At 42.0% G+C, this 27,464-nt stretch overlaps 1 protein-coding gene across 3 annotated transcripts in view; it reads right to left on the reverse strand.

The window, feature by feature from the left end:
* Nucleotides 1-768: 768 nt before the first annotated feature.
* Nucleotides 769-27,464, reverse strand: part of EXD2 (exonuclease 3'-5' domain containing 2) — a 62,057-nt gene continuing 35,361 nt past the window's right edge. For all 3 annotated transcript variants that reach the window (XM_005905739.2, XM_070377660.1, XM_070377661.1), the window contains 7 exons: nucleotides 26,520-26,776; nucleotides 20,451-20,577; nucleotides 14,434-14,765; nucleotides 13,193-13,299; nucleotides 12,803-12,938; nucleotides 11,354-11,710; nucleotides 769-9,009 (listed from right to left, as the gene is read on the reverse strand). In XM_005905739.2, coding sequence (XP_005905801.2) covers nucleotides 8,793-9,009; nucleotides 11,354-11,710; nucleotides 12,803-12,938; nucleotides 13,193-13,299; nucleotides 14,434-14,765; nucleotides 20,451-20,577; nucleotides 26,520-26,776 — 1,533 coding nt within the window. In that variant the 3' untranslated portion in view covers nucleotides 769-8,792. The remainder of the gene's footprint in view (nucleotides 9,010-11,353; nucleotides 11,711-12,802; nucleotides 12,939-13,192; nucleotides 13,300-14,433; nucleotides 14,766-20,450; nucleotides 20,578-26,519; nucleotides 26,777-27,464) is intronic.

Raw genomic sequence — 27,464 nt, forward strand, 5'->3', positions numbered from 1 at the left:
CAGATGACAGATCCAGAGGATGAGCTTTGTATAGTGTAAGACAAATAGGTTGGTTCTACTGAGGCTGCAGGATCCAGATTTCTATACAAATGCCCTAGACCAGAGCCTAGAAGACTAGAGCTTAGAGTATGAGGAGAAGGGCAGAGACATTCTTATTTAGCAAAGAAACCTAAGACTTAAAAGCAAACTCACACACATTCGCATTCCATTTCTGCCCCTCTGAAGGATGCACAATGCACAAGTCATAGTAACAGTGGTTACTGTCAGGAAGGGAAGGACTGGGGAGGAGGTCCTTGTTCATTATATGTTTAAAAACAAATTTTGTCCTACGTGCACGTAATATTTCTTCTTAAAAGCAACTTGTTAAAAACAAACATGAAGCTTCGCTGTACCCAGTTCCCCTGGGAGTGACAAAAAACCTCCAGACTGCCTGGACTCAGACCACCAATGTCATCACATTTTGACCTGGATTTGCTGTGTTACACTAATCTGCTCAGCCACCTGAATGTACAACCTCCCAACCCCAAGCTGTACATCATCAGGATGTACGTTTCATGTAATACACAAACTCCAGCCCTTCATGATTACATGAATTAGTCGCTATGTTTGACCCCAGGGACTAGAGCCCACCAGGCTCCTCTCTGATCATGGGATTTCCTAGGCAGGAATACTGGAGTGGGTTGACATTTCCTTCTCCAGGGGATCTCCTCGGCTTAGGGATCAAATCCATGTCTCCTGCATTGACATGTGGATTTTTTACCACTAAGCCACCAGGGAAGTCCCCTAATGACATAGGTGTGTATATATATATATATATATATATATATATATACACACACACACACATTTGTCAAAATTCACCGAGCTGTACTTGTAAGATTTGTATGCTTTATTGCATTTTCACTATATTACACTCCAATAAAGTATTATTAACAGCAGCAAAAATTTCAGCCCTTGTGTACAAATAAACCAAAGAATCACCATTTGGGGGTTTATTGGGTTGGTGGTTCAGAGAAAACAGTTGTTTTGAGAAAACAACATGATGTGGACTTTCTGCAAAAACTTGCTCCTTGGAAGCTACCGCGAGAGCATGTGCTTTTGGTTAAGCATTCCATGGCTGAAACGCAACTCGATGCTAAAATGCCGAGAGGATGAGGCAAAATCTTGGCCAAGGTCAAGCTCTGCTGATGGTTTGAGGGGGGATGGCAGCCAACTCTCTGCACTTGTATAACATTTAAAAAAGAAAAACTAACCCCAAGTCATCTTCTGTTCCGTTTCGGAGCCAACTTTAGTCTTGCTCATTGTATCCAAGAACTCAGAGGAAGCTATATGGGCTACAGCTCGGGCTGACCAAACCTCCAGGGCCAAACATACAGATCTTGATTGGAAAGGAACTGAGCCAACTGACTGGGGCTCCAATTGGCGCTGTGAGATGTAACAAAGTGAAGTGAAAGTCGCTCAGTCATGTCCAACTCTTTGCGACCCCACGGACTGTCCATGGAATTCTCCAGGCCTGAACACTGGAGTGGGTAGCCTATCCCTTCTCCAGGGGATCTTCCCAACCCAGGGATCGAACCCAGGTCTCCCCCATTGCATGTGGATTCTTTACCAGCTGAGCTATCAGGGAAGCCGGAGATAAAACAAAAGATGTCTACATTTTAGGAGAGGGGAGAGATATATACGTTAGCCTCCTTTTTGGCAATCTGTTCGTTGATCCAGAACAACAACAAAATGACCCCAATATGGTAGAAAAAGGGGGACTCATGTCTACATTGAAGTGATTATTGTGAAAAGAGCTTCAAGTTTAGCATACTTGGTACAAAATTTATGCAACACAAAGCCAATACACCATAACCTCTTTGGGACCGAAATGAAGCACAATGATGGACTGGAATATGTATCTTTTGCCAGGTCACAGAGAATGGATACACAGAGGGGAAAATGTCTCTTGGTAGCTTATAAAATACAATCTTTACATTTTGCATGTGTCTGTCTCGCTGGTGGCCAGAAAGGTAAGCAGGACAAAGGCCCAGGTGGGTCAGGGTTATAGAAAGGCAGGCCCTAGAGACTTCTCAAGTGTCCCTGGCAGTTAATTGTCTTAGGACGCATGGATGGAGAACAATGTGTTAACACAGTGGACCCCTCAAATTTTCTTAGGTAGTCCTGACAGCATAAAAAGAGAATATTAACTTACTGATTTAACGTTTTCCTTTCCAAGTGCCCAGTTCTATTCAATTCTCTCTCTATGGCACAGCCTCAACATCTCCGATCTTTAAATGAGAAACCTTGTTTTCTTCCTCCCCAACATCCTCCCATTTACAATACTTGGCAAAGATGCCTCATTTCTATTCCATGCCAATTTCTTATTAAGCCTTACGGCACTGGCAATGTGGGTGAAGATAAAGATTTCTCTTCTTTACTGTCAAATAGTGAACGGAATAGAAATGTGAGTTCCTTAAGGCCACACTCAGTGCATCTCTGGTGAGAGGAGTACTTTGACCCCAGGTGGAGCTCTGGATGGAGGGAGCAGGCTTGGCCCTAGTCAGCAGGCTGAGAGGACACAGCGTGGCATCCTGGCTTCCTCACCCCGCATCCCTTCATGCACAGCTGCATTCCCAGGGCTGGGATGGGATGAGAATGTGAAACCAAGCAGAAAGTACACAGCACCCACGGGAGAGCGCCACATCAAACAACAGGGGGATGTATTACAGAATGCCACGCTAGTAGGCCCCTTACGGCACAGCTAATTCAAACTCCTAGTTTTATCGGTACAGAAAGGAATCCAAAAAAGTTAAGTGATTGGTCCAAAGACACATAGCTGATGGCCAGAACCAGACACTATCACCAAGGCCTCTTGATCCTCCAATACACTATACAATTGAGTTTGAAGTAAAGTCAAAGTCACTCAGTCGTGTCTGACTCTTTGCAACCCCATGGACTACACAGTCCATGGAATTCTCCAGGCCGGAATACTGGAGTGGGTAGCCTTTCCCTTCTCCAGGGGATCTTCCCAACCCAGGGATCGAATCGAGGTCTCCCACATTGCAGGCAGATTCTTTACCAGCTGAGCCACAAGAAGCAAAATATAAAGCTAAGTCCAAAAAAAGAATACATTTGAATCCGTTCTAATGAGGTGGATGAAACTGGAGCCTATTATACAGAGTGAAGTAAGCCAGAAAGAAAAACACCAATAAAGTATACTAACGCATATATATGGAATTTAGAAAGATGGTAACGATAACCCTGTACGTGAGACAGCAAAAGAGACACTGATGTATAGAACAGTCTTTTGGACTCTGTAGGAGAGGGCGAGGGTGGGAGAATGGCATTGAAACGTATAATATCATATGTGAAACAAATCGCCAGTCCAGCTTCGATGCATAATACAGGATGCTTGGGGCTGGTGCACTGGGATGACCCAGAGGGATGGTATGGGGAGGGAGGTGGGAGGGGGGTTCAGGATGGGGAACACGTATACACCCGTGGCGGATTCATGTTGATGTATGGCAAAACCAATACAATATTATAAAGTAATTAGCCTCCAATTAAAATAAATTTATATTTAAAAAAAAAGGTAAGTCCATGGACTATGCTCCCATCCTCCCCCACCAACCAAATAAATGTACATTCTTTAAAACTGCCCATGTCCCAGTCTCCTATTTCTTTCCACCCCTACCAGCTCACTAAGCTCAAATTTCGGATTCTCATCCAGGACTTAATAGATACCCTGGTGGTCTGAGCAGTCAGAATCCCAACTTTTTCCCAGCATGTTGCAACCTGAGAAGGGAGATCTTTGGGAAGCAGGTGTAGCGTGTAAGTAGCCTCTAACAACTCAGGAATATCTGGACCACACATCACGTTGATAATAATGCTGACTGTAAACTTAGCGGCTCTTGAAGCTTATGCTGGCAGGAAGGCAACAGGCTACCCATCAGGCAAAAGAGAAAAAATCAAGAATTAAAAGCAAATAAGGAAGTTGCAAGGAGGGCAAACGCCTTGAGTTCGGTCTGGAGGATGTGAGATTAACTATCTCCACTCAGTCCGACAGTGACCTTCTAAGGCAAGTACCACTGCCTTAGAAGAGGGAGCACCCAGGAAGTGTGGACTAGGGCTTCCAACACTCCCTCTCCCTGTGCACAGGAAGTCAGCTCCTGCTTATCCCACAGGATTGCCCATTTGGTGACTGGGGGTGCCAACAACCAAGTTGGACACAGACAAGGCTAGTGAGGAGGAAATAATGGTCTAATGTACTTCCCACTTTCCCAAATAACATGTTGCTAGTTAAGTAAGGGCCGTGGTGCCACAGGCAAAGGCATCTCCCTGGTAGAGTGGGTGGAACAGGTACTTTTGAACAAGTGGAATGATCATTTGGCTGCGTGTCAGTCCAGCTCCATCACCTGATGCAAAACTGCCCCAGGACTGGGGACAGACGGAAGGTTTTTGGCTCCAGCATGAGGGGGCAACTTGGGGAATACCTAAAAAGAGTAAGTCGGTTCCAAAAAAAGTATTTTGAGGATTATGTATAATTTTTACATTATCCAATCAAGAGTCCACTATAGGAGAACTGGGGCTTCCCTGGTGGCTCATGGTGAAGAATCCGCCTGCCGGTGCAGGAGATGTAGGTTCGATCCCTTGGTGGAGAACATCTCCTGGAGGAGGAAATGGCAAAACACTTCAGTATTCTTTTTTTTTTTTTTCACTCCAGTATTCTTGCCTAGGAAATCCCATGGACAGAGGAGCCTGGACGGCTACAGTCCATGCGTGCTCGCTAAGTTGCTTCAGTCGTGTCCAACGCCTTGGAAATCTATGGACCGTGGCCTACCAGATTCCTCTGTCCATGGGATTCTTCTGGTAAGAATATTGGAGTGGGTTGCCATGCCTTCCTCCAGGGGATCTTCCCAACCAAGGGATCGAACCTACATCTCTTAAGTCTCCTGCACTGGGAGGCAGGCTCTTTACCACTAGCGATACCTAGGGAGCCCCGGTTGTAGTCCATGGGGGGTGGTAAAAACATCAGACATGATTTAGTGACTAAACAGAAACAATACAAGAATAATTCTTACACCCTCTTATAGTTTATCTCATCCAAGAAAAACTGATTCTCAACTGCATTCCTGAGGGATGAGGTACTCTAAAAATGACCAAGTAAAGAACAGAAAAAACGAGACCAGAAAGAAGAATCCTTTTAAAATACGTAATAATTAGCAAACTAGTAAACTGAGAAACTATGGTACCTCTTAGAGGATGAGACATAATGAATTGAAAAAAATAGATGAATGAATGAAAAACTCAGAGAGGTAAGATAACAAAGAATTTAAATAATAGTCAAATGTTAGGGCCCCAAACATTAGAATAGGAAGCTGAACAAAAGCTCTTTCTGTCTGCTGGGCTCCTGAGAGTCTAAAATGAGGGATTAAAATGGCTTTATTTCAACAGAACACATTTTGCCATCTGATCTCTGTCTGTGACATGGATAAGAATAAGTAACTTATGGCTGCACTCTTAAGAGGGAAACAAATCCCTGAATATCATGCTTTGTTCGCTTTAGGATGGCAAATCAGTAATTGCTTGTTTATCCGTGGGGGGGAAAAAAGGCCATAACCTTTATTTTAAAATAAAATTTTTTATTTTTAATTAATATTTTTTACAATTTTCTTTTAAAACAAACAGTATTTCCAAAAATCACTGCTGCAAGGAGGAATGAGGCAAGGAAGGATGGGAGCAGAAGGGAAGCAGAAAAAAGACTCTGAGGCTGCAATCGTAATGTTCAGGCACATCAGAGGGGCCTTTGCTGTGACACTGTCTGCTCACTGCTGCTCACAGAGAAGGAAACTCAGCGAATGCCCTAGGGCGTGAGGGAAAGGGTCAAAGGCAAACATTCCCATCACAGAAACCCCTAAAAATGGATATCAATTTGTACTCACTCCAGCAACATGCCTCCCCCTCCTTGCAATCCAATTTCTAAGGTTCTAACCTAAATAAGTTAGCAAAGTTATAGTCAAAGATTTACACACAAAAAAGTTCATTGCATACATCATTGATATTAGCAAAGGATCCAAAGCAACCAAAAATTTCAACAGTGTGGGCATGGATAATAAAGTAAGGTAGAGTTACTGGAAATCTACTTTCAAAGATTTAAAGAGACAAGAAATTACTTATGATACCAGGTTAAATGAAGGAAACATAGGATACTAAGCTATATATATGACTCTCAAGCCTGTTTAAATACTACACACAATATATGCATTTTTAAATACTGAAAGGAAATTCATAAACATACCTGCAGAGATTAGGTTTGTTCTACACGGAGGGATGATGGATTTTCATTCTTTCTTTAGATTCATCTCTAACAAGCATACACATGACTTTTATATCAGAAGAAAAAATTGTTTAAAAATATGCCTACCCTAAAATGACTCATTTGAGATAGCTATTGTCAGTCTTAGGGACAGGCTGCTAAAGTCCAAGGCTGATTTAAAAACACGAAAAGATTCAAATCTAAACAGCGTGTGTTCTAAAAAGGACAGAGATTGTGTGTGCCATAGTCCAGATTTTTCCTCTGTCTTGGCTGCTGGCTCTGCGATATTAAGCTCTGCAGGGAGTTCTACTGGAGAACCCATTCTTTCTACCCTCAGCAACCACAGCTCCTTAAACGACCTCTTAGGACATGATTCTCACCTCTAAGTGTGAGGATACAGGGAAAGAGAAAGGGAGTGCCCTACTCTCTTAAGAGAAAGAGGTTTTTCTTATAAAACTTATCAAAATGACTCAAAACCAGATATACACAATCTGAAACATAAGTCTTGAGTTATGTCCAAGGTTCGGGTATAAAAGCCACTTATTTCTCAAGAATGCTTATAAAGCAAGAGCTACAGGCGCCCCTTGTGGCAAGCTTGACTACTACGACGACCACCCATCCGTTTGGTCCTCTGCCGCGGGCTCCAGTGAAGTGACAGCCCTGTAACAACCTAGTGTGCTGAACACAGGGCCCCCAAAGCAGCTGGTACTATTTGTTTTCAAGAGTTTTTGATTTAGACCCCAAAAACACCTATTTGAGGACGAGTGGGAAGGGAAGAGGAAAAAAATGCAAGATGTGCATGTGTGGTGGGCTGCTGTCCAGGGGTCAAAGCTAGGGGTGGGGGTGGGAGGCGGGGTGGGGTGGGGTGGGATGGCATAGGGGAGTCTGTGCATACATACCATGGGCTTCCCACGTGGCGCTAGTGGTAAAGAACCTGCATGCCAATGCAAGTTAGACATAAGAGATGTGGGTTCGATTCCTGGGTGGGGAAGATCCCCTGGAGAAAGGAATGGCAACTCACTCTTAGCATTCTTGCTTGGAGAATCCCACGGTCAGAGGTACCCGGCAGGCTATACAGTCCATAGGGTCTCACAGAGTCGGACACGACTTAAGTGACTTAGGACACACCATGGGCTGCCACACAGCAGGGACCTATAGGATAAAGATCTCCTTCCCCAAGAGTATTCACTGATTTTACAAAGTTATAAAGCAAAAAGTTTTACATTTACAATTCATGAACTTTGTGCTTAGAAGTTGTTTTACTTATCAATGTTAGAGCAGCCATCACCAACTCAGGCACAGCTCCAAAACAGAGTTCCTGTTGAATTATGGCCATAAAAAATTTTTTTAAAGCTTGTTAAAATCTTGTAAGGTAAGAAAGTTTTCCTTATACTTTAAAAAAAGATCCTAATCACTAATAAGTTGATTTCATGCTCAAAGTGGTGGCCTCACATTTAGAAAGATGAGAAACACCACCGTTTTGAACATCAAAACGGATTAATTAATCCCAGTGTCCCAGGCAAGATGGGAGATGGAGAAATCCTCTCACTGCAACCTGACCAAATGGCTCTGGGAGAGAATTAAAGAGCTTAAAAGAGGTCAGTATTGCAAATCTGATAGAACACAGAACACTGAAGGGACCAGATACTGATTCTGAGAAAAGATAATCTTCCTCTCAGAAAGGGATTACGCTAAAAACCTTGACGTTCTGGGCAGGATTGCAACAAACAGCCAAAAGCTGAGCAAATCATCCAAGTTCTCTAGGGAGGTGGTGCTCGTGCTTCTCTGTGGCCCACCCAGGCCTCTTTCCAAAAAGAATCCCCTCCAGGGCTAGGGTGAAAACACGTGGCAGGAAGCTGCTGCCTTGGCCCTGAACAAGTAAAGGGGAGCATTTTCAAGGATGTGTAATAAACCGAAGCAGCCCAGCTGGGCCGGATCCCCATCCAGGTGAGCTCCAGCACAGCATCAAGCCAAAGAACTTCTAATCATGAGGCTGAGCTGGGAGTATGAATCCAACCCCCTTCTACCTCTCCAACCTCTAGAAGAACGTTTTATTTTTTTCTCCCTCCTAACCAGATGGGATTGAAATACTTGACAGCTCCTGTTTGAGATAAACCAACATGCTGGACAGGGAAGAAAAAAATATTAAAAACTTGAGAGTCTTGACAAGACACTTCAGGAAGAATCCTTCATGTGTCGCCTGTACAGGGAAAGCATTATAGGGAGAGGGGAAAAATATGAAGGCCAAGGTTCCCGTTTGTCCAGAAAAGGGCGGAATAGAGAATTCTCACTCTGCCCAGCTGAAATTCAAAACCAGGAGCACCCCTGAAAGCAACAGCCTTGCTCCACCAGAAGCATCCTGGGATGATCACGACGGGTTAGTATTGTGAGTTGTGTCACCAGAATCTGACAATGACATTAAAACAGGAAGAGGTGACTTGGCACCCCCCGGCTCCAGCTTCCCAGGCGTCCTAACCCGGAAGGGAGGCGGCGATCACGACAGCTTGATGGGAAGGTCCTCCCCGTATTTCCGGAGCAGCTTCTGATGGTTGTGGTCCACCGACCACTGCTGGGGCAGGTGCCGGGGCTGCATGGAGTCCAGGAAGTGCTGCCGCCAGCGGCTCTCCAGCTGCATGAGGGAGCGCAGCCCGCCCTGGGTGTGGCGCTGCACCACCTTCAGCCCGTGAGGAATGTAGTTTTCATTGGAAATCCTGCCAAGACACGAAGGACAAGGGTCTGAGGAAAGCAAGCACAGGACAGCATCTCAACAGCTCCAGGTGCTGTGGGCCAAGGGGCTGCCATGGGGTACAGAGAGAGGCTATGGACTCCTGAGGGGCGGCTACTTTGATGCTTTTAAAAACATCTTTCCCATATCTGACTTTCTAAAAATAGTTCGAACATACTAAGCACAATCAATCCCAGAGAAGGCATCTTGGGATTCTGAGCTATACTTATGGGAAGGCCACTGCACAATGCTCAACCCTACTAGCGGGGGCCCACTGCCTAGCGGATGATGGGTGGAGAACAGAGGTCTTTCACTTACTCAAGGGTTTCCTTCCTATCGGCTCACCCTTCTTTTTTTTTTTTTTAATATTTATTTATTTGACTGCACTGAGTCTTAGTTGCAGCACGGAGGATCATCAATCTTATTGCAGTGTGTGGAATCTTTAGCTTCGGCCTGTGGGATCTAGGGCTTCCCTGGCAGCTTAGATGGTGAAGGATCCATCTGCAATGCAGGAGACTCAGGTTCAGATCTAGTTCTATCAGATCCAGGGATAGAACCTGGGCCCCCTGCACTGGGAGCGCAGAGTCTTAGCCACTGGACCACCATGGAAGTCCCTCGCCCTTCTTTTAAGCTACTCATTCTGATCGATACTTAGTCTTTATATGAGCTCTTCAATCAGCCCACATGTTTCGGGTTTTCATCACAGTGTAATACTTGAATGTAAAATAAAGGCGACATATTTCTTTGGTGCCTTCATTCTCGTACAAAGAAATGCCAAACCACATCCACAAGACGTGTTTTGGTCACAACGAAATGCTACCGTGGTTGCTCAGTTGCACAGCTCGTGCTGTTTAATGAGAAGATGAAGCCCTGCTTCCTTTCTCACTAAGATGCCTTGTGAACAGTGCCACCAGCTCCTGTGAATGAAAGGCTTTCTCTGTCTGGGATTCAGTTCTTCTCCCTGCGTCTACACCCCACTCTCAATCCTCCCCATCAAGCCTGTTCGTGCCCTCCAGGTATTTGTGGGGCATTTTCTTATTTAGCTCACAAGCATACCATTAACTTGCCTAACTTCCCTCAAACAGCTGTTCTTCTTGGTCCTAGACACCCAAGCCCAGCACCCTCCCATCCAAGGCAGCAAGATGAATTTACTAGATAGGCTGGTCACCAAAAGGGGAAATGTAGCTGTTTTAGGAAATACATTTGGGAACTGGTTAAAGGAGCCTGTCTCCTTAATTTGTAATATAATCTTAACCTTAATTTTGAGGTATCTAAAATAAAGTTTGGAAAATAGTCTTAAGAATAATTTTTAAATCTTGAAAGATTTAAAAAAATACAGGATACAATGTTAGCAGAAACCAATAAGAAATCTAAATCCTACCTCACAGGGTTGTTATAAGAAATAATTAAGGCAATTAATATAAAGTTTATTAACTGGGCTAAATAGATTAGCATATCTATAAAAATTTGTTCAATAAATATTTGTTGCTATAATTAAGTTTATGGGGGTATTTTTAAAAAATAACAAAACACTATAGGCAACCAGCAGGACTATCAGGACTTGTGAACTTATCAATTACTTCAATCCCTGGAAAGAACTGACAAGTTGGGAAGCAAACTATAATAGGCAGCCCAGAGTTTTTATCATCTGGGCCATGTTGCCATTCATTTCTCAGGACTATAAAATGCCTCTCATCTAGGGACACTGAATTAAATGATATGAATTCAATGAATTCGACTAGGTACTCAGGGGGAAAGAGAAAGCAAGCAAGGAAGTAAAAACATAAAAAGTAATTTAAATACTAACAGCAATCCTGGCCAACATGCCATTCAGCAGGCCAATACCCTGGAGGGCAGGTTAGAGACAGGAAACATGAACCGCTGTGTCTCAATTCCCACCGACCTGGATACGGGAAAAGATGCAAAACCACACACACTGTACTTCACAGGCGACTCCAGAGACTGGAGGGGTATTTCTTGACTCTGATTTTCCTCTTATGTGCTGACCAGAAGATTTCCTTCTGCAGAGAATGCATAAGGTTCAACTCCAGTGCCTTTGAACTCTCCTGCTCATTATGAAAATGGCTGGACATATGGATATGATCTTAAAAGGTCAAGGACAGAAGGCAAGTCTCCTCTAGAAAGTTAATCAGCAAACAGATTGCTCTGTCCTAGGTGCTTGGTTATTTTGAGCCACACAGACTTAGTGGGGTGAGCCCGAGGCTGCCGCAGGGTACCTGCTTCTGCCGTACAGGCACTCAAACCGAGCAGCTGGCGTAAAGACTCTAGACCAGTCCTCACTCCCCTCTGAGCAGGACCGCAGATCATACCTGGTCTCCAGGCTGGCTGCCTCCTGAAGCATCTCCTCCGTGACCCTGTCTGTGCGGTAAAACTCTCGCAGCCCCTGCAGCAGCTCCTCCTTCCGGTGCGCAGGCAGGCTCTCGGCGTTGAGCAGGGCCCTGGCCCCCGAACGCACCTGCCGGCGCTCAGGATCCTCCAGCAGGCGCAAGCCCTCCTCGGAGCCAATGGGGGCCTGGAACTCCCTGGCCAGCTGCTGCTTCAGGTGGTTGTCGTAGTAGTTGGAGATGGCGTGGCAGGAAGTGCAGAGCAGCAGCACATCGTGGGAGTTATGGTCCTTCATCTCGATGGGGAAGTGCTTCCGGTACTCGTGCGGGATCACGTTCTTCCTAAGGGAGCCGGCACAAGGCAGCGCGCATTAGCCGACAACACAGACGGAGCACGGAGTCGGCAGGTGCCCCACTGGGATTCTGATCTGGGCCTAAACACGACTGAGGAGCTGGGGCCCTGCAACCCAACAGCCATGACGTAAAGGCCCGACTACCTCCAGTCCTTGGGTCCCCCTCTCCTTGAAGTGAGCGCAGACCACCGGCTCCCCAACTCCTCTGGCAAGCCAGGGGTAGGAAGAGGCTAATAGCCACCTCTGGGAAGGCTGTGCTCCCCAACGGAAAAGTATCTGAGAAATGAAAAGAAATTCTAATGGCCTTTAACATCTGGAAAATAACTCTCTCAAAGCACGCAGCAGGTAACCACTACTCCCGAAATTTTGGAAGCCTGGTGACCTGTAAGAGCCCGTGTCCTTCATCTGAAGAATCCTTTACTCTCAAATTATTTCCCTGGTTATTCATCGAAGTCCATCACTGTCTTCTAAGGAAAACTAAGCTCTCAGGGAAAACTCCTGGCCACCACAACTGTTTGTCTCACTTTGCAAGGAGAGATAGGAGCCAAGTGAGTTACCACTCCTCAGTAGCCAGGGAGAAAGCCCAGGTGTCTGCGTACCCGGGCCCAGTGGTAACGTCACCTTCATTGCCTGGGGACCTTGACGCAGAATAATCTCAGACTATTCCAGAGGGTGCCTTCAGGTCACCTGGATACTGATGTACCCGAGTCACAAAGCCTGTGAGCCACTCAGGGGAGGATTGCAAGGACACAGAGAGGCAGCTTCTGAAGGAACTGGTCTCCGTTCCTTCATGAGCAAAAGGGCACGATTCTCTTCATGACAAACTGTTTTGACAAGAGTGTTTCATTCTGAAAACCAAAAACTGGCTCTGGTGGGGGGCAGGGGGTCGTGGCAGGCACCACTACAGCAAGGCCAGGCAGAGTGTCGAAGCTCTCGGGGACACTGAGATGCCCCCTGGGGACAAGTCTCTAAGCCAAAGGGGCAGCCTCAACCAAGCCCGCCGAGGGCCCTGCATGTGGCTTGAAGGGCTACTTCCATCAGAGGCAGACAAGAGGGCAGCCCCACCCTGCTGGACACTTACCGAATGTACGAGTCTTTCTTGCCACACACCACACACAGATTCTCTTTAACCATCAAGTAGTAGTCTCCCGGGGATTCTGGTCTGCCCGCAGGTTCAAACTGCAGCTTGACCACAAAAGGTTCTTCACTCACCAGCTCTTAGAGGAAAGAGGCAGCGTTAGAGCATGACTGCCCGCCCACCTCTCCCCCAGGAAGAAGCACCACCTCAGTGGTTCTCTGCTGTATTCTGGGCAGAGATCACTATTTCTGGGCTTTGAACAGCTCCATCCCACGTGTCTCTAGGGCTCTCTGCCTTCTATGCATCGCAACCCCCTCCCTTATCTCAGCCCCACTCCAGTCAGTACCCACATGCTCCCAATTATAAATCAAATATGACGGCTGAATCTCAAACCTCCGATGCCTTTGTCCAGGTACCACTGAGCTTTTCTTCGATCACAAGTGCAGAGGGGCTGTCCATCTGGAGCGTGGAGAAAGCAGTTATCGTACAGAGGTGATTTTCTGGGGGGAAGGGAGAGAGAAATCTAAAATTTGGAGCAAACTATTGATCAAGGTATCAGCTACCTTCCTATATTCTGAGTGACCCAAGCCATTCATAGGGTCATACGTTACATTTATGGGGGGAAAAAAAATGGTGAGAAACCATGTTTATTCCTCCATCTACAATGGGCTAGGAAAGAGAAATTAAAGTGAATTAGTTTATACCATTAGTTTTTATATTTATAGATTGGGAAATTAGTGTTTACATGGTTCTACCATCAAAGCAAGCAGGAACAGAACATGAAGAAACTTCCCTGTAATCCCTTGATTAAACCAAGTCAATTAAAATTCAAGCTAAAATGATGAATGCCTTGTGGATTTATTTCTGGCCCATACGCAATACTCGCCTCACTCTAATCATCTAATTCCTAAAGGCATTTTGCTTAGAGGAACCAAACTTCCACTCCAAAGTATTTATTAGTCATCATTCTGCAATAGAGACATAAGCTGTACAGGAAAATTCTCATTGACTAGAGAATAACATAAGTTTAGGGCCTGGATACCATTCTAAATAACCAAATACCAAATGAGTAAGAAATCAGATGATGCATTTCTCCTGAAAAGTCTGAGGCACTTCATGTTACTTTGCTCTCCTGAAGCAAGCAAGGAATAATAATTATACCCCCTGGTGGCTCAGATGGTAAAGAATCTGCCTGGAATGCAGAGGATCCAGGTTCAATCCCTGGGTCAGGAAGATCCCCTGGAGAAGAGAATGGCAACCCACTTCAGTATTCTTGCCTGGAGAATCCCATGGACAGAGGGGCCTGGAGGGCCACAGTCCATAGTGTTCACAACTGAGTGACCACACTTTCACTTTTCTCATCTATAATAGAATACAGATCTAAGGTTGTATCGAGGTCAGTGACGAAGCTAGGCTAAACACTCCTCATTTCCACTTCCACTGCTCAAAATAAAACAGTAGAAGGGTAAATAAAAGGGAAAAGTACACAAATAAAGGCTAGCTCCAAATGTCCCTGAAGGAAAGGAAAAATAAAAATCCTTGGAGAGCCTTCTTCCCAGACCCAGGGTAAAGCATCATGCCTTTTGCTGCAGGCCGGGGAACTGAACCTACCAGACACAGAAAAACTCAGTTACCTGGCAGAATAGCCCACTCCCAGGGGCTTTCTTTTATGTTTTCTGGGGTCTCTCCCTTGCTGGTTGCCTGGCATCGTTCCATCAGCTTTCGACTTCTTATTTCTTGTCTTCTGCTGAGATTCTGTTGCTTCCCCATTAACCTCTTCTCCTGATCGGCTAAGCCCTTTACTTCGGAATGGGATATCTACCACATCCTGACATTTCTCTAAGATTTTTCTCCAGACAATGTGGTCATCGTTTTCTTCTAGAGTCGAATTCCTAGAGAAAGGGTATCCAAGAAGATGGAGAAAGAGAGCCACTGAAATCTGGGCATCCCTGGCAGCATAAATTACCTGAAGAGAAAAGTCAGAGATCAGTAGAATCCAGAAGGCGAACCAGAGAGAGCAAGTTCAAAGTCAGTCACAAACACAAGAGACCGCTTCCAGATTCTAACTCAAGATGCACAGTAACTCAGGCACCATCTACTCCTTAACACCTTTTCATTACAAAGAAAATTAAAACTAGACAAAAATAAATCAAATGGTATAATGAACCCTCATGTAACATAGATAAAATAATGACTTATTCTACATGCTTGAAATTCCTATCTATATAAATCAGTGAAGTTTCCTTCTATCTGCTATCTGTCTTCTATCTTCTGTTTTCTATCTTCTATCTGCCCAAACCTGCTGGACACATTTTCTTCCAGCTTGGGGTAGGGTACTTATCACAGGTCTGACAGCTAGTACATGAATTTCACTTCGGAAATGGTGATCATCTAGAAAAACTAACACCAAGATTCATTACGAGGCCTGTGTGACTACTGATCAGAAGCAAACTGCTGTACACATCAATACGATGTGTAAAACAAGAAAAACAGCTTCAAACATGGACCTCAGATCAAAAGTCACAAGGGTCCATCTCTGGAATTTATGTATTTAACAATAGTAAGTCATTCTCTCAAGCAACTAGGCACAGGCAAGCTGGTCATAAATAAAAGTAGTCAAAACTATTAATTTTATTAATAGCTCTTCCTAACAAAGCCTCTTGAAAGTGAAAGTGGAGAGTGAAAAAGTTGGCTTAAAACTCAACATTCAGAAAAAGAAGATCACGGCATCTGGTCCCATCACTTCATGGCAAATAGATGGGGAAACAGTGGAAACAGTGTCAGACTTTATTTTTGGGGGCTCCAAAATCACTGCAGATGGTGACTGCAGCCATGGAATGAAAAGACGCTTACTCCTTGGAAGAAAAGTTATGACCAACCTAGATAGCATATTGAAAAGCAGAGACATTACTTTGCCAACAAAGGTCCGTCTAGTCGAGGCTATGGTTTTTCCAGTGGTCATGTATGGATGTGAGAGTTGGACTGTGAAGAAGGCTGAGCACTGAAGAATTGATGCTTTTGAACTGTGGTGTTGGAGAAGACTCTTGAGAGTCCCTTGGACTGCAAGGAGATCCAACCAGTCCATTCTAAAGGAGATCAGCCCTGGGATTTCTTTGGAAGGAATGATGCTAAAGCGGAAACTCCAGTACTTTGGCCACCTCATGCGAAGAGTTGACTCATTGGAAAAGACTCTGATGCTGGGAGGGATTGGGGGCAGGAGGAGAAGGGGACGACAGAGGATGAGATGGCTGGATGGCATCACCGACTCGATGGATGTGAGTTTGAGTGAACTCCAGGAGTTGGTGATGGACAGGGAGGCCTGGCATGCTGCGATTCATGGGCTTGCAAAGAGTCAGGCACGACTGAGAGACTGAACTGAACTGAACTGAACAAAGCATGTAAGGACTTTAATTAAAATTCCTTTAATTCACCTTTAATAATCAAGCCTGGTAGATAACACTATTAGTATGGATCTTTTTTCTGTGTGTACTTTTAGAACAACAACAAAAAAACCAGAATACTAGAAAAAGAAATTTGGATAAAATTTTCCACATAGACTTAACCATCTACATATCTGTCAGCAAGCAGTCTTGGAAAAGAAGGTGTTTGAATGTGAAGAGTGCAGAGTACTTTTTTAACAAATTATTTTCAAATGATAAGGAATCCAATGCACTTTCAATGGTGCATTGAAAATTGAAAATTGAAATTCCAGCATAAATGGTGCTGGAATAGCTGGGTATCTACATGCAAAAGGACAAATTTGGACTCCTACTTCAGACATCACACAAAAATTAACTCAAAATGAATTATGAACCTAGGTGTAAGAGCTAAAACATATGATTCTTCAAAGAAAACATAAGAGTAAGTGTTCATGACTTTAGGTCAGGCAACAATTTCTTAGATATGACAGTAAAGGCATCAGGAATAAAAGAAAAAATGGATAACTGGACCTCATCGAAATGAAAACTTTCATGCTTCAGATGATCCCATCAAGTAAGTGAAAGGAAAATTTGCAGAAAATGGGAGAAAGTATTTATAAATTATATATCTGATAAGAGATTAGCATCCAGAATATATAAAGAATATGTATGCATACACACACATTGATCTGTTAAAACTCAACAATTTAAAAACAAACAACACAATTAAAATGTAAGCAAAGGATCTGAATAGACATTTCTCCAAAGAAGATATAACATTAGCCAATAAGCACATGAAAGATGCTCAGCATCATGGGTCACTAGGGAAATATAAATTAAAACCAAATCAAACACAATATGGAAAATTGGAACCCTCATATATTGCTGGTGGGACTATAAAATGATGGTTACTTTGGAAAATAGTTTGGCAATTCCTCAAACAGTTAAACATAAAGTTATCATATGACTCAGCAATTCCATTGTAGGTTATTTACCCAAGAGAACTGAAGATGTATGTCCACATAAAAACTTATACACAGATATTCAGAGTGGCATTATTCATAACAGCCTAGAAAAAGGAAAGCAACTCAAAACTCTACCAAATGATGAACAAATAAACAAAATGTGGTCTATCCATACAATGAAGTATTAGTTAGCAATCAAAAAAAATGAAGTACCAGGTCCCATGAGTTACTGCAATCAACTCATATTACTGCTTTGTTTTACTCAGTGTACAGAGTTTGGGTTTTGACAGGTGTACGTTATATAGTGGCTAAATCACAGAGGATCTGGACCTAGTAATATCAGGGGTGGCAGAGGTTGGGGGCAAAGTGTCATCAGGCAAAAGAGGGATTATGGGAAAATCTACATATTAAATAATGAGATAACCAGCACCACCTCTTCCACTCAGCTACCAGAATATAGGCTGTGGGCTTATACTTCTTGGGTAGAAGACTAGAAGATTCATGTCTGGAAAAACTGAGTGGCCTGAGAGAAAAGTCTTACAGTTACTGACATTTGATTATAATTTGTAGTTACTGATAATAAAACCCACTAGTCAAAGAAATTTGGTTATATGTGCTGTGCTCTCATTCCATTTCTTTAAATGTCATTATGGTTATAATTAAAAAAAAAACAATAAACATTTTGAATGAATAAGAGTCTCTGGAAATTCTGAATTTTCATAACAATATGGATCACAAATCTGGTTTCAAATTTGGTGGCAATTAACCTTTTCTCCCCAGTGTTTTATTTTGAAGTTTCAAACCTACAGAAAAGAATGGCAACTAACATTCACAGCTGCCAACATGTGCTTTCTCTCTTTATACACATACACCAAATACTTCTCTTCTGGCTGAACACATTTCCATATTAAGTTGCAGCTACTATGATACTTCATCCTTAAATACTTTAGTGCATATCTTCTAAGAACAAGGACATTCTCCTACATAAGCACACCACTGTCACACCCAAGAACTATAACACTGACAAAATACAATAATACACGGTTGCATTCTAATGTCTCCAACTGTCCCAAATATGTCTTTTAGAGATGCTGCATGACTCAGGATTTTTCGTATATTTACAGAATTGTGCAACCTTCATCATATCAATTTTAGAACATTTTCATCAGCCCAATAAAAATTCTTATATCCTTTTGCAGTCATCCCCTATTTCTTCCAGTCCTAAGCAACCACAAATTTGTTTTCTGTCTCTAAAGATCTGCCTGCTCTGAACACTTCATATAAATGGACTCATACAACATGTGATCTTATGTAACTGGCTTCTTTCACTTTTTAGCATAATGTTTTCAAGACTCATCCATGTTGTAGCATGTACCCTTTTAACTGTTGAATAATATTCTACTGTATGGATATACTGTATTTTATTATTCATTCATCAATTGGCACTTGATTCAATTGGCCAGTAGATTCAATTGGTGCTTTAATGTCTCCTTCATAAATAAAAATGGATATGCAAGGATCTAAACATTTCAAAAAAAATCTTTAACATGAAAGACAAAGACCAAATCAAACATTTAAAATTAGAAATTCAGAGGAAAAGGACGCAATTCAGGAAGGAAAAAAAAAAACTTCAGAACCTTCAATACTCTAAGATAATAGAAGATATTATCAAACAAAAATGAAAAGTTATTTTAAAGGTGAATATTCAGAGAAGACCAGGAGCTCTTATAACAATAGGGATAATTAAAAATTTGAGTGACATATTGAAAGATAAACTTGAAATTTCCCAGAAGATAAAACAAAAAATATAGAGATGGAAAACCAAAGAGAAAACATTTTACTAAGACAATAAGAAGATTAATTCAAGGGATCCAATATATATACAATATGAATTCTAGAAACAAAAGAAAGGGAAATTTCCTAAGAAATGTTATGAGAATGATTCCCTGAACTGAAAGACATAAGCTTCCAGATCGAAAGGGTCCACTGAATTCTAAGACTATAGGGGAAAATGTCTCACACTAATGTATATCATCATGAACTTAAAAACTAAGAATAAAGAAGATTTTCCAGAAAGAAAAACAAGTCACATACTCAACATCAACACTGGAAGCTACAAGAAACACTGTCTTCTAAGTTCTGAAGGAAAATGATTTCCACCCTAAAATGCTATCCTCAGCCAAAGCATCAGTTAACAGAGAGGAAACAAGTATCTTTTCCAATGTGCAGGGCGTCATAAATTAACCTCTCATTCTCCTTTTCTCAGGAAGCTATTTTCAATGTACTCCACCAGGACAAGAAAGTAAAAAGACAAGATTTGTACAACAGAGGACCTGCTATAGCAGAGAGGTGATGAGAATTCCCACTCTGACGGTAAACACAAACAGGATGAGAGTCTGGCAGGCAGGGCTACAGAGCAACCGGTCCTGAAAGCAACAGGAAGACCAAGGACTCCGCGAGGGCTAGCTCCAAGGGAAACTTAAATGACTAAGTTACCTGACTGTGTCTGAACCAGCAGAGAGGAGAGTCTGGAGTAGACATAGTTAACAGGTATACAGAAAACTAAGCAAATGAAAATATAAATTACTACTCCTGGGAAATCAAAGAGTTGTATAAGAAAAATACTTAACTGCAACTGACTATGTGGAGCAGCTATAAATAATATCAATATAAGTAGATATTAATCTGATAAAAATGACGATTTACCTCTATTGGGAGCATGGGGGAGGGAATAAGTATCTGGGGATACAGGAATTGCAAGAGCACTAAATCACGATTTCCACAGCAAGAAGTGAGAAAATAATATGTAGAAAAGGAAAGAGTAATATATGCATGCAATTTTAAAATATAATGATAATTATCAGAAAAAAATGAAATTGGTTGCCTCTGAAAAGAAGGAAGAGCAATTAAGAATGGGGGAGGAAGGCAGGAGAACTACTTGCTGTTCCTTATAATAAGTCTTATAACACTGTTTTTTTAAAGTATGCATTTTTATTCATGATAAAAATTTTACATTTTTCTGAAATCCCTGGCATATAGTAAATGCTCAAAAAAAAAAAAGAAAGAAAGAAAGAACAGGGAGTCTTACCCTTTTATTCAAGCAGCATGTACATTATTATAGAGCATTTATCTTGAGTATCATCAAGGAGGCTATTTTAAGGCATTCCCACCCAACATACATCATTTTGAGGCTTAGAGTTCTTTAAATAATTATACTTTACAAGCAATGACTCTTCCACTCTTCAACTACTCTGATAGGAGAAGTACCTGGTCCTCAGTAAGATTCTCAGCATCCCAGTTGCTGCAGCGAAGCAGAAGGGACTTGTCCAGAGGAAAGTTCAAAACAGTCTCAGAGAGTGATTTCAGGCTAAGCCCATTAGAGAGCAAATTGTTTCTACAAGAAATAAATAAAATCAAGTGTCAAAAACGGGCAAAGGACAAGAATAGGACAATCAAAAAAAGGCATATAAATGGCCAATAAACAAATGAGATACTCAATCTTACCACATCAAATAAAACAAAAAGTATATACCATTTTAAACTCTCTCAGATTATGAAGATCTTTAAAAATAACTAAATCTAGTATTGTGGAACATGAAGAATTACAGTCTAATCTAAAATTTGTGAGCTGAACATTTGTTCAATCTTTATGAAAAAGTTTGTCAATAAATGTTGTTTGTTGTTCAGTTGCTAAGTCGTGTCCAACTCTTTGTGACTCCATGAATTGCAGCACACCAGGCTTCCCTATCCTTCACCATCTCCCAGAGTTTGCTCAAACTCGTGTGCATTGAGTCAGTGATCATACCCAACCATCTCATCCTCTGTCACCTTCTTCTCCTCCTGCCTTCAATCTTTCCCAGCATCAGGGTCTTTTCCAGTGAGTCAGCTCTTCCCATCAAGTGGCCTAAGTATTGGAGCTTCACCTTCAGCATCAGTCTTGCCAATGAATATTCAGGGTTGATTTCCTTTAGGATCGACTGGTTTGATCTCCTTGCTGTCCAAGGAACTCTCAAGAGTCTTCTCCAGCACCATAGTTTGAAAGCATCAATTCTTCAGCACTCAGCCTTCTTTATGGTCCAGCTGTACATGACTATTGGAAAAATTATAGGTTTGACAGTACGGATCTTTGTCAGCAAAGTGATGTCTCTGCTTTTCAATATGCTGTCTGCTGTCTGCTGCTACTGCTGCTAAGTCGCTTCAGTCGTGTCCGACTCTGTGCGACCCCACAGAAGGCAGCTCAACAGGCTCCCCAATCCCTGGGATTCTCCAGGCAAGAACACTGGAGTGGGTTGCTATTTCCTTCTCCAATGCATGAAAAGTGAAAAGTGAAAGTGAAGTTGCTCAGTCGTGTCCAACTCTCAGCGACCCCATGGACTGCAGCCTACCAGGCTCCTCCATCCATGGGATTTTCCAGGCAAGAGTACTGGAGTGGGGCGCCATTGCCTTCTCCGAATATGCTGTCTAGGTTTGTCATAAACCTAGGAATGTCTAGGTTTCCCCATTTTTCCAAGGAGCAGGCAATCTTTTAATTTCATGGCTGCACCCACCATCCACAGTGATTCTGGAGTTCAAGAAAATAAAGCATGTCACTCTTTCTATTTTCCCCTCATCCATTTGCCATGAAGTGATAAAACCAGATGCCATGATCTTTGTTTTTTGAATGCTGAGTTTTAAGCCAGCTTTTCCACTTTCCTCTTTCACCTTCATCAAGAGGCTCTTAAATTCCTCTTCACTTTCTGCCGTTAGGGTGGTCTCATCTGCATATCTGAGGTTGTTGATATTTCTCCCAGGAACCTTGATTCCAGCTTGTGATTCATCCAGCCCAGCATTTCACATGATGTACTCTGCATATAAGTTAAATAAGCAGGGTGACAATATACAGTCTTGACTCCTTTCCCAATTTTGAACCAGCCCGTTGCTCCATGTCCAGTTCTAACTGTTGCTTCTTGACCTGCATACAGATTTCTCAGGAGGCAGGTAAGGTGGTCTGGTATTCCCATCTCTTTAAGGATTTTCCACAGTTTGTTGTGATCCACATAGTCAAGGCTTTTTTAGCTATCAAAATTTTGAACAGGAATATTCTGTGATTTGATAATTCTACTTCTAGTAAATTATCCTCAGGCAAATGTACATAAAACAATCTTCATTACAGCACTATTTATAGTAGCAAAGAACTGGAAACAATCTAACACCCTCAATAGAAGACTAATTAAATATCCATGCAATTAAATTCCATATAGCTGTTAAAAATAAGGATGTGGATCTATATTGATGTGAAAAGACGTCCATGACATATTAGCGAAGTAAAAAGAGATTATGAAAGAAAACATATGTTATGAACTCTTTGTATTAATATATATACAGTACACAATAAATGTGTGTATGTGACTCTAGGTATGTGAGAGAGAAGAAGCACAAAGAGTTAAGTAGAAAGATATTAGTCAAATGTTAGTGATGCTATCTCTAGGTGTAGGGTTTGGGGTGATCAGAAATCCTTACATTTTTTATATTTGAATTGGCTAGTGTTTGTGCATTATTTTTCAAATTTGAAAAATATGATCCTTCACTGAGGGAGTGAAGATACCATAAAATAAAATAATCTTCTGCTCTTTTAACACTTTCTGATTAAAATAGCTGCAGGGAGGTGAAAAAAAATTAATTTAGCCAAAGATCGGAGAGTTCAAATAAAGGTTAATGTAAAACTAAGAATATATCAGTCCAAAAATAGAAAGAACAAATCCGTCTACACAAGTGCAGCTGACTTCCTGGTTACCAGGTGAGAGCTTAGAAGTTTTAGAGGAAGCTAGGAGATGAGGTTCCCGTCAGTGTTAAAATATATAGGACTCCCTCGGTTACTCTGAAAAATGAAATCATTATAATGGTAAAGAAAAGGAAGTCTTTCCTTACAAAAACAAGCAGTAACTTGATGGATTTCATCACCCCCTAACAGCAGCACTGACTAAAAAGTTTAAAAAGATCCAGATATACTTAAGTAAAATATATAAGGTCACGGTTCAATTCACGGAAATGAAGACTTTGAGGTAGACAAACTACTTTCTCTTTAAAATCTTTTCATGTTTTCCTTTATAATAGTAACTATAAAAGAAATGAATGCTTATCGTTAAAAATACAGACAACAGAGAAGAGTAATCGGTGAAAAGTAAAAGTCCTCCACCCCCGCACTTCCGCGCCTCAAGAATAATGACCCTTATGAGTTATGCTGTGGCCCTTCCAGACACATTCTACAGATAAACAAGCAAAGAGGTGGCTAGATGGAAGAGCAGATACAGTTTTTTAGATTTGCTCGGTGTTGTTCTGAAACTTGCTCAATCACTTAATGCACTGGGGACCTCCTTCCATGACAGTAAATACTTACTTTATCCTTTTTCATTTTATTTATTTTTTTAAATTTTATTTCTGGCTGCAATGGATCTCAGTTGCTGAGCATGGGCTTTCTCTAGTTGCTGCGGGCAGGGGCTGCTCTCTAGCATCAGTGTGCAGGCTCCTCACTGCAGTGGCTTCTCTTGTTGCGGAGCACAGGCTCTATGCACGTGGACTTCAGCAGTTGTGAGGTACAGGCTTAGTCGCTCTGTGGCACATGGGATCTTCCAGGACCAGGGATTGAACCTGGGTTCCCTGTATTGGCAGGGAGATTCTTGCCACTGGACCACCAGGAAAATCCTTATTTCAATCTTTTTAACATCTATCCAATTTATCAAGCCTTGGTATTTTGTAATTTTTGAAATCATTACCCTCATTGAAAGACAGCACTTGGTTTTTATTAATTCAATTCCATTTAGGTCATTAATCTTTTTTCAAATGTCATATTTGGGCAAGCTTCACATTTTTTGAGGATGAATTAAAAACAAGAGGCCATCTTTGTCACTTCAAAGTTTCACTAGGAAAGATTCCAGAATCATACACAACAGTCTCAATAATGAATTATCTTCTGCACAGAGTCGGACATGACTGAAGCGACTTAGCAGCAGCAGCAAAGAGCATGAAGAAAAGAGAACAGCATTACCAAGAAAATTTTTGTTCTTTTCCAAAGTCAAATGAAAGTATCAACCTCTTACAGCCGACATCAGGGACAACCTATAGCTAAAAGTGTTAAGTATAATGTCAAATTTCTTCTACTATAATGTCAAAATTTTTATATTTTACTACTGAAGTATTCAATAATAAAGAATGTTTAAAATTTTGTAAGATTTCATTAAAAATTAAAAAGCTGAATGCTTCATTCTTATATCTAGAGAAGTTTACAGTAATATTCCACTTTGGCCAAATTTTTATTTTGACACTTGGCCATTCTGCATTTAGCCATGTAAGTAAGGATACTTATAACTTCTATATACTCACAATGCATGGGTGTGTGCTCAGTTGCTAAGTCGTGTCTGACTCTTTTGCAACCCCATGGACTGTAGCTCTCCAGGCTCCTTTGTCCATGGGATTTTTCAGGCAAGAATACTGGAGTGGGTTGCCATTTCCTTCTCCAGGGGATCTTCCTGACCCAGGGATTGAACCCACGTCTTCTGCATTGCAGACAGATCCTTTACCGCTGAGCCATCAGGGAAGCCCATATACTCATAAAGAGGACTGTAACTGGATAGAAAGTGATCTGGAAGGACAAACCAATTGAATGATCATAGTGCTGAGGGTGGTAGTAATGATAAGGATGATGACTGAAATTTACACAGCACTCTGACTATATGTCAAACACTATTTCTAAATTCTTTACATAGTTTAACCCGTTCAATCCTCACACCAATCCTATGAGATGGGAATATTGTTATTTCTACTTTTTACAGACAAGGGAACTGAGGAACAGTGAGGCTCAGGAACTTGCCAAAGGTAACACAGCTGGTAAGAGGAAGATGGGGACTCCCACCCACATAGTCCGCTCCAGAGTCAATTCCTGGCCACTATACACACGTCCTCTAATAGCAGTAACTGTGGACACTATGGTGACCCAAGGACAAAAGAGCAGATAAAACCAAGGAGGGTCTTGGAAAGCAGGAATGGAAAAATCAGACCCTTATTGCCTTTCCCTCCCCCATGAGGTAACTATTAATGGAGCAGTATAACCTGTCTCCCCTCCTACCCCATAGGGAGGAGGTATTTGCCTTAATCTTCCCCGCACCCAGTATACGTACCTCATCCAATCAGCAAATGACCCACAAGACCCCATCCCACTCCTTGTACCCTGGGTATAAAAGTGGACTAAGGATCCCCAATCAACGTCGGTTCCCTTGAGCTGGTCCGTTAACAGCGTCTCCCACTGTAATAAACTTAATTTCCCTCTCATTCTGTCTCATGTTTGGAAAAATTCTTTTCCAACCCACACCCGGACCATGACAGGCACCTCTGGGGAGCCAGTGCCAGGGGGAGGAAGGCCTGATGAAAAGCAGCTTTTGCTGGTAAACTCCAAATACTTTTACAGAGCTAAAAAAAATTATACAGTAAATATTTTAATATATTATTAGAAAAAATTGACACTTTATGAGTTTTACTTACTAAGCCAAATTACTAAGCCAAAATAGAATTTCATTTAATACTAAAAAAATTATGATAAACATAGATTTTAATCAGGCTTTCTCTTGATTTATCAAATCCTCCAAACTTTTTGTATCAGTGCCATGGAGAAAGTCAGGGATAAAGGCTGTTTCAGTTCACACTATTAAAATGTGGACCACAAATATACATGAAAATATACCTTTAAAAGAAGGTAGAATTTCCCTAATAATAAAATGCCAAGGGAAAGGACAATCTCTTCCTCTCAGTGCAGCATTAGGTTTCATTATTTTTGGCCTAAAGCATGGTTTGTACGTTCAAATGTTTATCAGGATGAGTCAGGTGTTACAGCAGGAGAGGTGGGGACTCTGGCAAATTGAAGAAAACACGCTCATCTAAAGAGGACAGTGCTGCCCGCCAACTGTTACCACCCAGAACTGACTTCATGTAGTCAAATCACCCAAGAGAAGCTAGAAATACAGATTTTTACATTAAATCTTCTGGACTTATACTAAAATTCCCCCAAATATCATACAGGCAAAAAAAAAAAAATCTGCAACTCTAATTTGCCCAAGGAGCTCATCAGTTTACAACCTGTAGCTTATAGAGACACCTTATTAATGTTTCACTAAAAAGACCAGTTCTAGGTAGCTAAAGTTTTACCAGAAGGTGGAGTATTTCCTCACAAATTCAATAGGCATCTCGGATGCCTCTAAGCTTCTAAAGAATTTTAGAGGCTTCGTTATTGAGTCTTAGTGACCTACAAGTTTTGCTAAAATATTCGCCCCACAGCTACAGGAAGCCAAGTGTTCATACAAACCACACCTCTGCCTCATGGCCAGGTAGCGGAGGTCCAGGCACCCCTTCACGACGAGGCCATAATCCTGCAGAAGCTTGCTGGCGTCTTCTGAACACCCTACTCCGACTTTTAAAATTGTGCCGTCTGCCAAAATGTCCAATAATGTTTTTGGTAGTGTTTTTCCTCCACAGATCAGCTTGGGCAAGCGAACCAAGACACAGAAGCCACTTGGAGAGGCCATCTGAAGGAGTGACAGAGGACTGGCTTTGCCTTCGGAATTCACCTGCAACAGAGGAAAACAGGGCCACACTCACACCCAGCACGGCACCAGGAACAACGTGGCACTGCGGCAAAAGCGTCTGAGAGGCACATCCCTGACTTCCCCGAGAGAAGAGCTGACCAGTCTGGCTCAAACCTAGGGATGAGCCTTTGCTAACAAATGCAGTGGACTCCGAAGCAGCAGCCTAAACAGGTTCCTGAGGGCTGAAATATGAGCAGGCCTTAAATAGTGACCAGCTGACCTGGAGGAGCACTGGAACACACACACTGGCACAGTCATGTGAGACACATTGGTTTTAAAAAGCTAAGGAAATGAGTGCCAAATGAGAATACAACATAGACTCTTTAATGTGCATGCTAGTAAACTGACTCATTTATAGGGCATCACGGGCTGAAGATCTGATTTTCACAGAGAGGCAGGAAATACAGTACTAACAATAAGCGGGTACCTGCCAATATAATAAATCCTTGCAGCACAAAGTGCTTTCTCAGCATTTTATGTTCATGAGCTGTTCATAAAAATGTATACTGAGCATAAGCTAGGATGCTTATATCTTAAGAGATAAAAATAACTTTACATATTAACTGATTTAGTTTTTTTTGAAGTAATAGATAAATTGGAGAAAATGCTTACAGCTAAGGAAATTATTCCTAGAAAAGTTTACATACAAAACTCACATTAATTCAAGGCC

Source organism: Bos mutus, chromosome 10 (assembly GCF_027580195.1).
Source record: "Bos mutus isolate GX-2022 chromosome 10, NWIPB_WYAK_1.1, whole genome shotgun sequence".
NCBI classification, from domain to species: domain Eukaryota; kingdom Metazoa; phylum Chordata; class Mammalia; order Artiodactyla; family Bovidae; genus Bos; species Bos mutus.